This window comes from Cystoisospora suis (assembly GCF_002600585.1).
Source record: "Cystoisospora suis strain Wien I chromosome Unknown contig_979, whole genome shotgun sequence".
Lineage (NCBI taxonomy): Eukaryota > Apicomplexa > Conoidasida > Eucoccidiorida > Sarcocystidae > Cystoisospora > Cystoisospora suis.
In genome coordinates, this window is record NW_027153780.1 from 54,405 (window position 1) to 69,005 (window position 14,601).

Below are 14,601 nucleotides of genomic sequence, written 5' to 3' on the forward strand. Positions count from 1 at the left end.
GCAGCCTGGCCAGCGGACATTGAGAGATGGTGTCCGATTCTTCGTACGCGTGTGCAAGGGAACCAAGAAGCGGCGCAATCGCAGAAAACCCTCTTCAACGTAGAGCCGCTGTGCCGCTGTAGAGCCCAGAAGTAACCTGTGAGGCTGCGTCGCATGCAAGCTGGTGAAACACTCTTTCATCAAGCGCCCCGGTGACATGCTGTGCTGGCGGTCCAAGGTTGCCATTCATCCCCTCCCCCCTTTCCACACCCCGTCACCGGGCGCGCACCGCACTGGTCTGGGGTATGTGTTTCAGAAGCTTAGCCTGGGGGGCAAATCCCGTAGTAAACGGCCGTAAGTGATCTCTCCTTACTGGCTTCTGTGTAAACTGTAGTCCTGAGTAGCATCACTCCCGGTAATCCTTCATGCGCTTGTCCTGGCACCGGCCGGCCGCGCGCCCTCCTACGGATCGTCTTGCGTGGCAGAAGCCGGCGGCCTGCAGCCTCACAGTGTCTTTGTTGCACTACGTCCGTGGTAGCTTCTAAGTTTCTCATCCGTCAGTTCGCTCCTCTGTTTCCGTGTATGTCTGTGACGACGCGTAGGATTTGTGGACTCACTCCTACCGCAGCCGTGGCGTGGCGGTCTGGGAAGGGAGGGGGCCGCCGTCAGGACATCACTGTATCACCTTCCGTTGTTCCGGGGGAAACCCGACCAGAAGCGATGCGGTTTGGCAAGTATGTTCAACCATCTGAATGAAGGCGGTTTCTTGGCTTCTCTGTTACTATTTTCCTGAGACTCGGCGGAGTTCTGCGGCTTCCACAGTACGCTTCACATCGAGGACAGTTCCGCACACCACGCGTCTCTAGAGGCCGTGTGTCTTGGCAAACTCTTCTCGCGGCGCGGCGCAGCCTTCCTGTTCACACACTGCGGAGTTTTACGGCCTGGTCCCAGAACATTTCGAGCTATGTTCTGAACTGCTGGTTGTACCCAACTGTACACGCCGAACCCCCCTGGAGGTTTCTAAGGTGTCCACCAGGTGCGGGAGGGGCTCACGGACTCCTCTCGTCCTCTGCGACTGTCCGTGCTGATATTTCAGAGTTTTTGTAGGGTCAGCCGTTCCCTCCCTTCTTTATTGCAAGAGCTTTTTTCGTGTCGATGGTTCCCCATGTCTCCGGTCCACAAACCCGCCCCCTTGGCCTCGGTACCTCAAGTTCACAGGTGGTGTTGCTCAGAGTGCGCATGGTCTCTCACTCCCACGACAGGGCATCTGGAGTATCGTCGGCCTTTCCTGTTGATAATAAGAGAGCATTTTTAATGAGCGTCCGAGCGCTGGCGGCATTGTAGTAGTATCCTAGCAGTTACGAATGGAGTCCCGGGCCGGGTCAGCGACCATGACGCTCTCGCCGAGTGAGCGATCTGGTGATGTCTTCAGGTTCGGAGATACGGGAAGGAGCACGTATATGACATCGTCTCGTCTTCTTTCCAATTCACAGACCTTTCCGCGGAGTGCGCTGACGGGAAGGGAAGGTGACGGCAAAACTCTCTCTCCCACTAACTCACAGCTGAGTGGTGGTTATTCTATAACGAACTACAAGAAAGGATCGTATTTGTCCGCACAGTTGGCTAGCGACCGTCTCGATGAACGTTTCGAAGGGGATAGAGGACGGGACTCATCGCACTTTGACCATGCAGAGGTTCACAAGGACGATCTGAAGACTAGCGGAAGGGAACTACTGAGTGTGTCGCACTCGCGGAGTGGCGGGACAGATGCAGGAACCAACCGTCTCATTAGTCTCGCTAAAAGCGGTCTGATATCTGACAAGTACTTCGAGGGGACAGCAGGGAACACATTTTCGTATTCGGGGAATGGCACTGGTAGTAACCTTGCGGAGAGAGGCTATAGCAAGAGTACGGACGACAACAGAATGATGGCCACGTCGTTGAATGAAGGGAGTCTGGTCTCGCCATCTCCCAGGCACGCATCGCAGAGTGCTCTTTCGGCGAGCCGACATCTTACCAACGCAACAGCTGCTTTTGAGAGAAGCAAATCTCCCAGTCGAGGAGTCAGTACTGAGGACAGTGTACCTGTTTCGGCACTCCCAAAAGCAACAGGGTTGTTCTCCCCCTTCAGCGTTTCTCGGGGGTCCACGCGGGGGGCCGAAGAATACCGAAACGTGCTAGGGGAGAAGCTTGCAACTGATCCAGTCCGGCTACGTACCATGTCTCCACGGGGGACCGCCCAGGATGAACGGGGGGGACTGGAGGATTTCACCACCGCCGTCAGTGAGGAACGAAGTTATTCACTTCATTCTCAGGATGGCGGATTTCGCGTAGGAACTAGTCATTTGCCCCCGTCCACGCCGTTTTCATATCGTGTACGGGACGACCGGCGCTTCACTGCAACTTCCTATGAAAAAAGCGGGAAGCCATATGCTGAGTTGGGCGCTGTCGCTCTTGACGCTTCGAAGCGAAGCGAACTCGAAAGTAATTATACTAGAAAAGAGAGTACCTCGATGCGTACCGGCATCACTCTGGGGGACGTATCTCGGGAGTACCGGCGCAGCGATTTGCATACACCTGAAGCTTCTCTAATGGGTGGCGACCGAGGCGCACTTGCTTCACAGGTTACAAACAAAAACCTAGACGTGGGAGTTATCTCTACCCGGGGTGATCAGTGCACCGGAGACCAGGAGGCTCGTGGTGCAGAACGTCAGCGCGCTCAGAATATGGAGGGCACGGCTGATCGCCGCCCGTTGGAGACTGAACTCGATAATGATGATGGCGAGAAAGTCAAGAGGAAGACACACACACGGAGATCACATAGAAAAGAGAAATCTTCTAATGACCAAAGCCGGGGGTCTCGAAAGGACACGAGTTCGATTCGGGACAGCCTCAGTGAGTGGAACAATCTGCGCAAAAGTCCGTCAGCGTCTCCTCAGCAGCACTTCCTGAATTCGTCGTCAGAAAACTCTTTGTATCTGGCTAGCGGGGGTGGCAGAGCTCCTGCCCGGGGAACATTCCCGTCTTCTTCAGGTGTGCGCATAGCTCCTTCGTTTCCTCCAAGTGCAGACTGGGCAGGTGGAGCGGCAGCAGATAGCAGCTACGCCCCATCGAGGAGGAGTACATCCGTCTTTGGAAAGAAAGACGAATCAGGACTGCAGCTTTCTTCTCCGAGTGAAAGTAGTGATAAGGGATTAGGCGATAAATTGAAAGAGACCCATGAGTCATTCAAGCCAAAAGGGGGAACGGGCGTCTCTGGAATTTCTGCACTGGGGAACAGTCATGTCGGTGGACGCGCGGATACGTCAGAAGACGCCAACACTCGCATACGCGGAGACCTCCATTCTGGTGAGAACATGAGGTACCGCTCAAGTCACACCCGTCACGTAAGCAACCAAGGTGTGAGGGAGACCCTTGTCGGTAGCGCGCCTTCGCACTCGGACGCAGTTTCAGCACGTCCTTTGTTCTCATCCTCCACCTTAAATCACTCGACTCTTTCACTCGCTGTCATACGCTCAGGAGATCCGGGCTCGTTACCTGCCACAGCCGGAAGCTCTACTATCTCTTCGTTTCAGAAATCACTAGAACGCGACCACGAGCCTGCAAGTTCTCCGGGTGGTACTGTTCTGCCTGGTCCTGCCTGCAATGCATCTGCATCCTCTTCGTTCCTTTCTTCTGTCCCTGGAGGGCTATCCTCGCAGTTGGACTGGATGTCGAGGGTAGGAGAAAAACGAGGGGATTCGTTTCCTCCTCGTCAGAATATTTCCTCGTCTCTTTATGGACCAGTAGACCCCCACCACACAGACGACGCTTCACGTGTAAAAGGCAGTGATGCCGACCAGCTGACTGAGTACACGCAGGTACAACATCAGTCGGTCTTGAGCAATTTTGATAGAGATCGGAGAGGAGGAGGAGGCCCGACAGACCTTCTGAATGATGACAAGATTGCTGTTTCCAGTCGGATACGTTCGACAAGTGTTGGAGGAAGCCAAGCGACTGGTTCAAGACATAGTAACGAAAGTGCGGGCTCGAGTCGCATACGTAGTAGCAGTAGCTCTGCGGTATCCCAGTTATCTGCACGCCCGGGCGTGACACGAGAAGATACTCTTCTTTCGCGAGAGTATGACCTCCAGGAAAAGAACGCCACTGCCCATGACACCTTGGTCCCATCGGGGGACAACGGAGTCGTCGTAAGAGATGGTGAAAGCGAGGAGAGACGAAGCAGAAGCGCGAGTGAGAGAATAAGGGATCTGTCACAGATGAAGTTCATGACAGCGTCAAACAGTCTCGAAAGCATAGGAGGTGTATCGACTCGTGCGCCGCCTTCCTCACTTTCGGCTCGCATACATCTCCAAGAGGACAAAGGTAGCAGCACTACCGCGTTGGAAGTGACGGGTGAAAGCAGTACCCACACTAGCAGGACTAATACATCTGCAAACTTACCAGGCCCGGGATTCAGTTCGAAAGGAGGACTATTGGGCACAACACCACCAAGTACTGCGTCTGGACGTTCAGAGAGCGTGGCTGGAAGATTCTCCAATGTGTGTGTGTGCCAGGTGAGTGGGAAGACTTGTTTCTCGAGAGACATCTCGCCCGGGGATGCTTATAAAGAACTCGTCTTGTGCGCCGCTCTGCACCTGCGTACCATGCGTCCGTCTGCTTAAGATTTTGCAGCTCGGCTTACGTAGAGGGAGGGGGGGGGCGGTGTCGCAGAAGGCTACTTGTGGGGGTCTTGTATTCTAAACGCTGAAGAAGGCGCAAGCCTGCTGCAATTTGCGGTTGCTGCCAGCACATCGTTAAGCGGAAAGGTTCGGCTATCGAATGGGTGGTTCGTGAGACATCCACGTAGCTCAGCTCTTTCTGAATCCTTACCCTCTTCCCGAAGCTCGAAACCTGTATGCAGCACGACTCGTTCGCGTGCCAGTGCAGGGACAGAGAGCTGATTATCTTGTAATAACCTGACAGATCGGTCAGGCGGCGGACAGCGAGGCTGGCGTCAATCTGTTTTCCTGTGAACTCTTTTTGCCTACTGTGGAGCAGCTTTTTCACAGTTAGGCCAGCGAAGCAGTCTCTTGTCCCACTGGCGATGGAGATTTCTCTTACTTAGGGTTTTGTTCAGGCGGCGCACCGTGCAAGAATGGGGATCTGATATTATGGGCGTGTGTTTTCTACGAGGGTGGGGGCTATCTGCCTGTGTCAAGAGGCAGCTGAGGTGTGTGCTAGGTGTACATTCAGCCCAGTTATAGTAGACATTCTTGTAGTACCCAAAAGTTTAGACTCCTGTTGTATTACTTGTGTGCTTCCCACAGGCTAGTCGGTATATGGCTCGACAGAAGGCTCATTATGAACAGCAGCTGCGTCGTGTTGAGGAAGAGCGTCAACAACAAAACCAGAGACGACGCCTTCTGGGTCAGCAGGAAGCACAAATCCAAGAGTTACAGGCCCAATTACAAAGACAGCGAGAAAGTGTGATGGACGAAGAGAAACAGCTGCGGCAGATGCGCGCGGAGTTGAACGAGGAACGGGGAGAAATGGAGAAACGTTGGAAGGAACTTGAGACACAGCATCAAGACTTGTCAGAAAAGAAGGAAAAGTGGCGTAAGACCTCACAACAGAAGCGTGAGGAGTTGCACGCCCTCACTACTAAAGCCGCAGCGGAAAAGCGACAGCTAGAAGAGCAGAAGAAGGAAATCGCAGTGATGCAAGCCGCGGCGAAAGAACGCGCTGCAAGTGTCGAGGTATGTCATAGGAGGGACAAGTGAGAGGCCGGGCAGAGCGACTGGCAGGCAAGGCAATCGGTGATGCCGACAAACTCTTTTTCAGACGCCGTGCAGAGCTCCACTGCGATGACGTGGGCGTAAATACTTCAGCTAAGGACCGTGCTGCAGCTGTTGTATGCTATCTTAGCCTTTCAACTGAATGTCTCTATATGTGTATGAACAATTCCTGGATACGTAAAGCACCCGTATTCACACACGTACGCGCCTTCGTGTGTATGTCTGTAGATATCCGTAGATATGTAGCGGGATGGTTGGTGACGTGTCCGGGACTCTAGGGCAGCGGGACGGGAGGGCACCTTGGGTCCCCAACCATGACAGCGCTCGCATCGGTTGTCTGCTTGTCTCCTTTTCAGCAGCTGGTGCCATGTGTGAGTAACATATCTCCTATGCATTTAGCATTTCAGTTCTGATCCTACAGATATCTGTGACTACTTCACCGCCCACTCGTTCTTCTTGTTGTTTGGACGTCAGCCATTGTGGCAGTGAACGCGAATGCCGTTCGTCCCTTTTCTCCTTCACTTCCCCTATTATGTGGTCTTCATGGCGATTGAAGGGGACAGTCGTGATCTCTCGTTTTCACCTGAACTAGGTTCTATGGAGACAACTCGAAGCCAAGCCAAGGATGCTGTAGACACATGTGCCTGCCTACTTGTCAATGCCTGCAGGGGTGCCTGCATACGTATATACACCTGACGTGTTGGACGATGAAAAGAACATGAGCGTTTAGTTTTTCTGTGAATCTTTCCTCTTCATTTTTTTCAGCGAGCACAAGAAGTTTTGAAGCGTCAGCGCGCCGATCTAGACGAGCTACGTTATTCTGTTGAGAGAACAAAGGCCCAAGCAGACGCTCGTGCCGAGCTGAATGAGGAGGAGAAACGGAACTTGAAGGAGAGAGAAGATGAGCTGAACAGAACAAGCGAGGAACTTCATAGGCAGGGACGGAATCTCCAACAGAGAGAATCGTTGTTGAAACGGAAAGAACAAGACTTCTCGATGAGAATGGAAGAAGGGAAGAAGAGGGAAATGGAGAAAGAGTCACTCTGGGCAAAGCAAAACGAAGACCTCGACAGACGCATGTGTTTGTTAGGAGAGAAAGAGAAAGAAATCGAAGCGAGGGAAGGTGAGTTGAGACAACAGCAGTTGAACTGGGAGAAGGAAAGAGAAAACGAGGAGAAAAGGCTAAGAAAAGAGAAAGATGAGCTTGCAGAAGGGCAAAGGAACTTAGAAAGAGAGAGGCACAGGCTGACAGAAGAAGAGGCTGAGAATCGGAGGAGACTAGAAGATGAGAAGAAGAGACTGGTGAATGAATTAAAGGAAGAACGAGCACACTTCGAAGCAAATAAACGAAGATGTGAAGCAGAGCTAGATGGAGAAAGGAAGCTTCTAGCAAGAGACCAAATGGATCTTGAAGTTCGACGGGAGAAAGAGAAACTGCAGAGAGATGAAGAGAGAAGAAGACTAATGAGCGAAATAGAGGATGCTAGGCGTGCTTTTGACACCGAACAAAGAAGACGGGAAGAAGAATTAGTAGAAGGACGAGAAGAATTAGCTAGAGATAGGAAAAGACTCCAAGATCAAGAAAGAGAGACAAGACAACAGCTGGAGAGAATCTCCGATGAACTAAAGGCAGATAGAGCGACTTTTGAAAGAGAGATGGCAGAGGAAAAAGAACGCTTCTTACAAGCTAAGAAAACCGAAGAAGAACTTCTGAGGGCAGAATTTGAAAGAGAAAAAGACAAGCTAGAAAGAGAAATGAAGAAGAAAGTTGAAGATTTCCAAAGAGAAAAAGAAGCATGGGATGACGAGAGAGAAAGAGAGATGAAGAAGCTTCAAGCTGAGATGGAGAAAGCTCAGAACAAACAGGTGAAAAGCTCACTCGGAAGACGTCATTCATTCTTTCTTCTCTTTCTTACGGAGTCGAGGGTGTATCAGCTTGCCCGTTAGCGGAAGAAAGACCTACATCACTCTCTAAACGTCCCTCTTCTTTCTAATTGTTGTGAGTTCTTGGACAAAGCGAGTGAAGGGTATCTATGCCGGAGTATCTGTGTGCCCCTGCATGTACAGTTCTTTATCGTATAGACCCTTGTGCATGTGCGTGTATGTATATGCGTTTATATCTTTCTGTATAGTCGTAGACAGCTTGCACAGTGTCTTCTTATTGTTGTCCTTAGGCCGACTCACCATCTGCAGAGAAATCTTTTTTGGAGAGAACGAAAGGTGAATTTCCTGTTCTCCTTTTTTTTTGTCTATAGGCCGATGCTGAAGCTTCTCGCCAGACATACGAAGCAGAACGCGTGGCCGTTCAAGAGCACTGCGCGGCTGAGATGAAGAACCTTCAGAAGGAGAGAACGACTTTTGAAGATGAAAGGAAGCGCTACGTTGAACAAGTGGAAAAACAGCGTATACAGTGGGAAGAAGAAAAGGAAGAGTTTCTTAGACAATTAAACCGTCAGAAAGCTGCCGCTGAGAGGGAACTAAGAGAACAAAAACAAGCAGCTGAGGACATGATTGAAGAGGAACGACAAAGGCTGTTACAGCTGGAAGAGAATCAGAATCAGTTGTTCGAAGAGCAGATGAAGCAAGTCCGAAACACAGAAGCAGAGCTGGACCTCCAGAAGATGCGACGACAGGAGGAGCTGTCGAAGCAAATCGCAAGAGATGAATCTCTCTTTGAACGAGAGAAAAAACTGAGAGAAGAAGAACAGAGACTGCAGAGAGAAAAGTGGCAACTCCAGCAAGAGCAGCAAACTTTAGAAAGTCAAAGGAGACAGTTAAGGCAGAGAGAAGAACAGCATTCTCGTAAGGAGGCGAAACTGGATGAACGGGAACAAGAACTATCACAGAAAGCTGATGATATGAGAGATAAACTAAGGGAAGTCGCGCAATTGAAAGAGAAGACAGAACGATTGAGAGAAGCAGAAAATGACCTTGAAATCGAAAAATCGGCTCTTAAAGCTGAAAAACAAAGTTTTGAGATGGAGAAGAAAGCCATTGATGCGCAGGTCAGCGCATGGCGAAGAAAACTTTCCCAAAAAGGGGAAGAGATCGCGAGGAAAGAAAAGGAGGCCTCAGCACGCCTAAGAGACATTCAAACTCAAGAAAAGGTCCATCAAGTAAGAATGAATGAAGAAGGAAGTAGACTAAAACAAGCACCTTTCAGTCTTAAGAATAGCACGGCGGTCACGTCATCCGTGGGAGGTGGAACATTGATGAGTAGTACTCAAAACAAGAAATCTGGAGTTGCAGGGGGGGGGGGGAATGAAGCAGTGGAACAACGCATAGGAAGAAGAGCGACCAGTAGAACTCGTTCAATCTCGACTGAAAGAAGGAAGAGGTCACTTGATGGATCATCTACAGGAAATCGTACAAAATCCGGAGAAGAAAACGTCTCCAGTGACGTCGCATCTTCGGCAGAACCAAAGGATGATCAGCAGCCTACGCCAAGAACTAGTGGTGGCTTGAGTACTGCCAACCGTGGGAGCACCGTCACAGGACTTGCATCAAGGCGCAGGGGCAGAAGTGCCAACAGAGGAAACGGAAAGAACTTGCTGGAGTCAAGGCGAGACACCAGCATTCAAGATGACAACAAAGAATGTCAGTACATTGCTAATACTTCTGAAAAAAGAGAAAAAAATGACTTCTTCGGTTCTCCAATACGCGGCGTTGCTGTAGAGCAAGTTCTGCCACGGACTAGAATCTCGTGATGTGGGGGTGCCCGAGGCGGAGGATCTGCTGCATATACACAGGATACGCACACAGGGGTGCATGAAAATAGTTTTAGCACATTAGGGCAGCACAAACAGAGTGACGTCGTGCGCTTGCTTGTAAGTGGTTATGTGTATATGGATGTGTATGCCTGAATGTTGGTGGTGTATCTATGGATCTATGTCTTAGGCTACCTATTTGAGCGCCCTTGCTTCCTATCGTTGAAAGCCTTTCTTCTTTTTCGTTCGCCAAGCAGACAGAAAGAGTGAACCAATCACGAGTGAAACTCTTTCATCATGTTTGCTCCCCGTAATTCGTTGTCGTCAACCTTCTGTCCTCACATGAGCTTGCATACAAGCTCTCCGTCAAACGCGATGACTCTCGTGCATTCTCTGTGGTGTGTTTCCAGCGGAAAATGCTCCTTCATTCAACCTACGAGATCACGCGGCCAGCAGTGTAAAAACTGCAGACTTTCAGGCAGAGTCTGCTCGGGGTTTTCATGATGGTGGTCCTACCCAGGAGAACGGCATCTCTACTTCCCCTTCGTTGAAGGCTACCGAGTATGCTCGTTTCTCGCGAGATCAGAAGGATAGTGCCAATGGAGAATCAACCAGTGTTTCAAGTCGAGGATTGGTAGCAGGTGTTGCTCAAGGCAAGCATCTCAGAGCTTCGGAAGAGGGAAGCAAGATTAATGAGTCTGGCCGGACGTCCGCAAACCAGGAATCATCAACTGGTAAATACTTCAGTGGTTCTAAGGAGTGTCTCGATGCTGGGCATGTTCGTTGGTTTTTCTAGTTAGCGAGAGGCCATGTGCCAGGCAGGTATTGATGTGCTTTCTCTGCGCGGCGGTATTGTTCGAGTAGGGTGTAGAGATCTGCATGTAGTTGACTCACGTCTTCTTCACCTTGTGTAGACACCTGTGTAGAACTCTGGGGTGATCTCTGTATCACTGTGAAATTGAAATATATGTCTTCTCTTTGTCCCTCTATCTACCTGTCCGGTACTACTTCGGTGTTATATTGAGCTGTTCAGGAAGAAAGAGCCGCCATTTTCAAGCCCAGGTAGTGCGTCGTAAGCACCCGACGTAATAACAGAGATTCACAGGCGTAGCCTTAGACTACCCCGCCTTCGTGTGGGCCGTACTTTCCATTGCACGCGTGGATCTGTATCTCGGTATTGCTTCTTCGTATTCAGTGTCATCCTAAAACGTGTGGCTGATATCTGTATAGGGCCTTCTTCTACAAATCCGACCGCGTCAACTACACCCACCGGCCTAGTCAGAGGCGATGATGATCCTTCGTTATTGAACCAAGGAACCACAACGCCTCCTTCCTCTTCCTCAAAGTTTTTTTCCTTCGGAGCGACTGGGTACAAAGATGGTCGATCTTCTTCAATAGATTTACCTCCTTCGCAGCGAAGTAGCCGGAACTCGGTCCGAAGAGTCGATACAGAACCACTTGGTGAACATTCATCTGATGCCGTGCAGTCACACCTCCATCGCACTCCTTTCTTGGACGGGGAGGATTGTCCTTCGTCTCCTTTGCTTTCCCTAGAACGTCGAGCAAAAGCTTTCTCTCTTGAAAGATCCCTCGACGATAATGGAAAGCAACTGCCCTTTCTCGACGCCAGAGAGAAGTCGTCATCTTCAGCGTCTCTCACACATGAAGGGGGTGGAGCTTTTCTAAGTAGTAATCTCTTCGGCAATGCATTTCAGACTCAGGGTAGGTAATTCTCCTTACGCATCTACGATGTCTGGCTGGGCACTTGTCGAGGTCTATCTGTGTATACCTCCGCGATTTCCAGCGCATAGACGAGAATGCGGACACGAAGAGTATATTTATGTATATATGCAGCATACATTATTCGGTGTCACCGAACTTCATAGTTTCGTCTATGCGCTTTCTTTTTGCTTATCTACTTCGTCTTTGTGCCTGATGAGGTATGCTGTGCTTGCACTTTCAGGCGTGTTGGAGGTACTTGTTTAGTTTCGAGCGTTGTGGCACGAATTCAGCTTCGTGTTCTGTACATCTTTTGGATGTACTGTATCTAACGTTTCCTTTTCCATTTCACCATCGGCTAAGAGGCACTGTTGTCCCCAGGACGAGAGGCGAGGGGAGCTCTTCTCTATGTGTCTCTTAGTATAGTTCTCGTGTTTTTGTGGGTGGTGCGTTCCCAGGAGTGACATCGAAGCCACGTGACTTTTCTCATCTTTCAAGCGACCGGCAGTCTTCCACCTCAGGTCCTCTCTCTCGTCAGGCAGGTTCAGAGTTTCACGACTCACCCGCAGTCGGTGTAAGCTCCTCACCCGCTTCGCGCCGTCTTTCTTACTCCAAGGCGAGAGATTCAGTTACAGCAGAAGGAGAAGACAGCAACATTGATAGACCAAGGTACTCCTCGCACGCGGGCAGAGCGTCTTCTTCATTCGCTGCCTCCGGTACTTCTGAAGATGCCAACGACGGCAGTCTCTTTGATCGGCAACAACACCATGAGAGTTCACTTGCAAAAGACTTATCTTCGCTCCGCGTTTCCCCGTCGTCATCATCTTCGGGTCTCTCTGCTTCTCCTGTCTCTTTCGGTGGTATTTCATTTACCAGTTCAAGTAAGACCCGCTTCCCTGAGCGGACACCGAAAGACAGTCAGGAAACGCGCAGATTTGGAGAGGTTTCTCCTTCCGGTCGCCTAGGAGAAGGGGATGCGGAGGTAGAGGGGACGAGACCCCGACGCTCAGTCCTGGACAGTATACCAAGTAATCAGCCGAGTGAAAAGAGAGGCGAACCATCACATAAGAACGATACTGTGTCCAAGGGAGTTGTTCCCAGATCGACGTTTTTTGCTGCGGAAACACGGGTGTCCTCGTCTTCATTCCAAAACGGTCAATATAATGCCGTCGACGTGGTCGTGGGAAGAAAAAGTCAAACTCTGATCACAAGAGAACAAGAAGAGGAAGATTCATCTGCGAGGCATCCAGAGGGAGAGGAGGCGGAAAGAGGACGACAGAGCGAATCTCGGTGTACCCCCACTTGGTCCGTGGGATCGGCGAAGATCTCTCAGGCTAGCACCACAGGAGGAACTAAGAGAACCAGAGGTAGCATGAACAGCACTACCCGTACAGAGAGTCTACTCTCTAGCGAAAACTCAGGAATCTTTCCTTCAAGTTCCTCGAGTGTCTTCTCAGACCATCAGCGACTTTCCGCGCGCAATTCAGACAGTGCGGAGCTGTCGAAGCAGACTCGTATGACGCGGGACAAGTCAGGTTCAACTGATGGGAGAGACTCCTTCACCGGAAGAGAACCCCGTGGCAGATCTTCTTACTCCGGACTGTCGAAACTGACGCCTATATCAGAGGAAGAGAATGACTCAGAGCAACAGTCGTCTACCACAACAAACTTTACAGCTGCTTCTACCGATGTCACGTCTAGCCGGCTCTGCAGTCCGCGAGACCGAGAAACTCTTAAAATGAGGCTTGCTGCGGCCTGTGCTCCCACAGGTTGCAACGACTCAGTGGATAGTTTGCGAGGTGAAACGATCAGAGGTACTCACAGGGAGACGGAAGAGTTGAGAGAAAAAAGTGATTGTCCTATCAGTCAAGGGGGAATCACAGGCAGACGCAACTTCTCTTTCTCAGGTAGTATGGGCCTGACGGGAGAGGGCGAAAGAGCCGGTTCGCGGCAGGTATCTCCCCTACGTAGGACTGGGGACACCTCGCGCCCTGATGATGGAGGAGGAAGCTTCGTGACACGGGATTCGCTAATCTCCCACATGTCTGCCTTCAGTAACAACGGGGATTCTGACTCTGGAGAAGGTGCTATGCTGGGCAGTCGGGAGGATACCTTCAGCTCTGGTGGGAGAAGCTTGGGCAGAGTATCGCAGCCGACCAGTCCGCACACGGGATTTCTGGCAACACAACGCGGAAGAATAATAGCTGAGGTTCGAGGCCACTAGCCGTATCTACTTTTGTCGGGGGGTCGTCTTAGCTGACGACACTCAAGAGAATGAAGTGGGTGCGGCAGCGGTGAAGAGACTAACTCTGCGGTCAGAACAGAGGCATCGAGAAAGCGAACGCTGTAGCAGAAAAAAATCAGTGGCAGATGCTCCTAGGTATCTGCTAAAAAACAGCTGGATTTTGACTTATCCGGCTCGTTCGGCCTGTCTTCGTTTCCAGTCGATGTAGGTGTTGTACCCCCCGCTACCGCATTGCTCGCATGCGTGCAACGCGTATCTATGACACCTATGACACGGTGGAAAAGTCCGTACGGCCGATTTTTTCGAACTCAGCCAGCACCATCCGGTCAAACTTTGCTTGGTGCATGGCCCGCCTTTTACAGGAGACAAGTCGGCGAGGTGATCGCGAAGTGTCTCCCCGGACAAGTGTCTTGGCTTTTCGATGTGTGCGCGTGCCGCTTGGTGTTCCGCACTAAAGGAAACAACCCGTATTTCACAGGCACCCAAGAACCGAGTCGCAACCGCAGTCTGTCAGGGTCTTGTTCTTTTCTCCATTTTTTTTCCCTTTTCGCTTGTTAGTGGGATTGCTTCTGGTTGCTCTTGAGTGAAGCAACAAAAGGGCGTCGTCTTGGCGTCATTTGCACTTTGTCAATGTGTTGAGGCGCATCAGTTGGTGGTCTGCTTTTTCAGGGAACACTACTTCTGAAATTCAACCCGATACCTGGCCTAGCAGTGCCAAGTTTTGGCGCCCTTTCTGGACCGCGCTACGTAAGGGATACAGGGCAGGCGCGTGCCAAAAAAATCGTCTGCTGAGCCGTGACAATCAGACTGTTTACGTTTCCCAGTTGCGCAAACCCAAACCGCGCCCCAGTTAACCAGGATGTGGCTTGGCGAATGAGCCGCTCAATTCTTTTAGTGAAACACCAAGGGCTGAGAGGTAAAGCAGACAATGGCTCTGATTTGTCTCATCCGGTTAGAGGCAGGGCTCTTCGTCCGTTTCTGGCTGCCTGCAAGGGAGGCCGAATGTGTAGAGACACTCGGTTACCAGCTCGGTACTTCGCGGACAACGCTGTGACATGAACCTGGGACCGTGAAAGGCATTACACGAGAGGGGAGTCTCCGCGGTCGTACACACTTTCATGCATCCATATATATTTACATTTGTACGCATACACGGACACGCGCAGAGTCTTGC

General features: G+C 50.9%; 1 protein-coding gene across 1 annotated transcript; it reads left to right on the forward strand.

Moving 5' to 3' along the window:
• Window positions 1-312: 312 nt before the first annotated feature.
• On the forward strand, window positions 313-14,287 carry CSUI_002303 (uncharacterized protein). Its single transcript, XM_068062505.1, has 7 exons — window positions 313-4,535; window positions 5,289-5,717; window positions 6,522-7,622; window positions 8,012-9,353; window positions 9,874-10,197; window positions 10,694-11,185; window positions 11,641-14,287. Exons 1-7 carry the CDS (start codon window positions 1,344-1,346, stop codon window positions 13,404-13,406), a joined length of 8,646 nt encoding a protein of 2,881 aa, XP_067925520.1. The 5' UTR covers window positions 313-1,343; the 3' UTR covers window positions 13,407-14,287.
• Window positions 14,288-14,601: the final 314 nt, after the last annotated feature.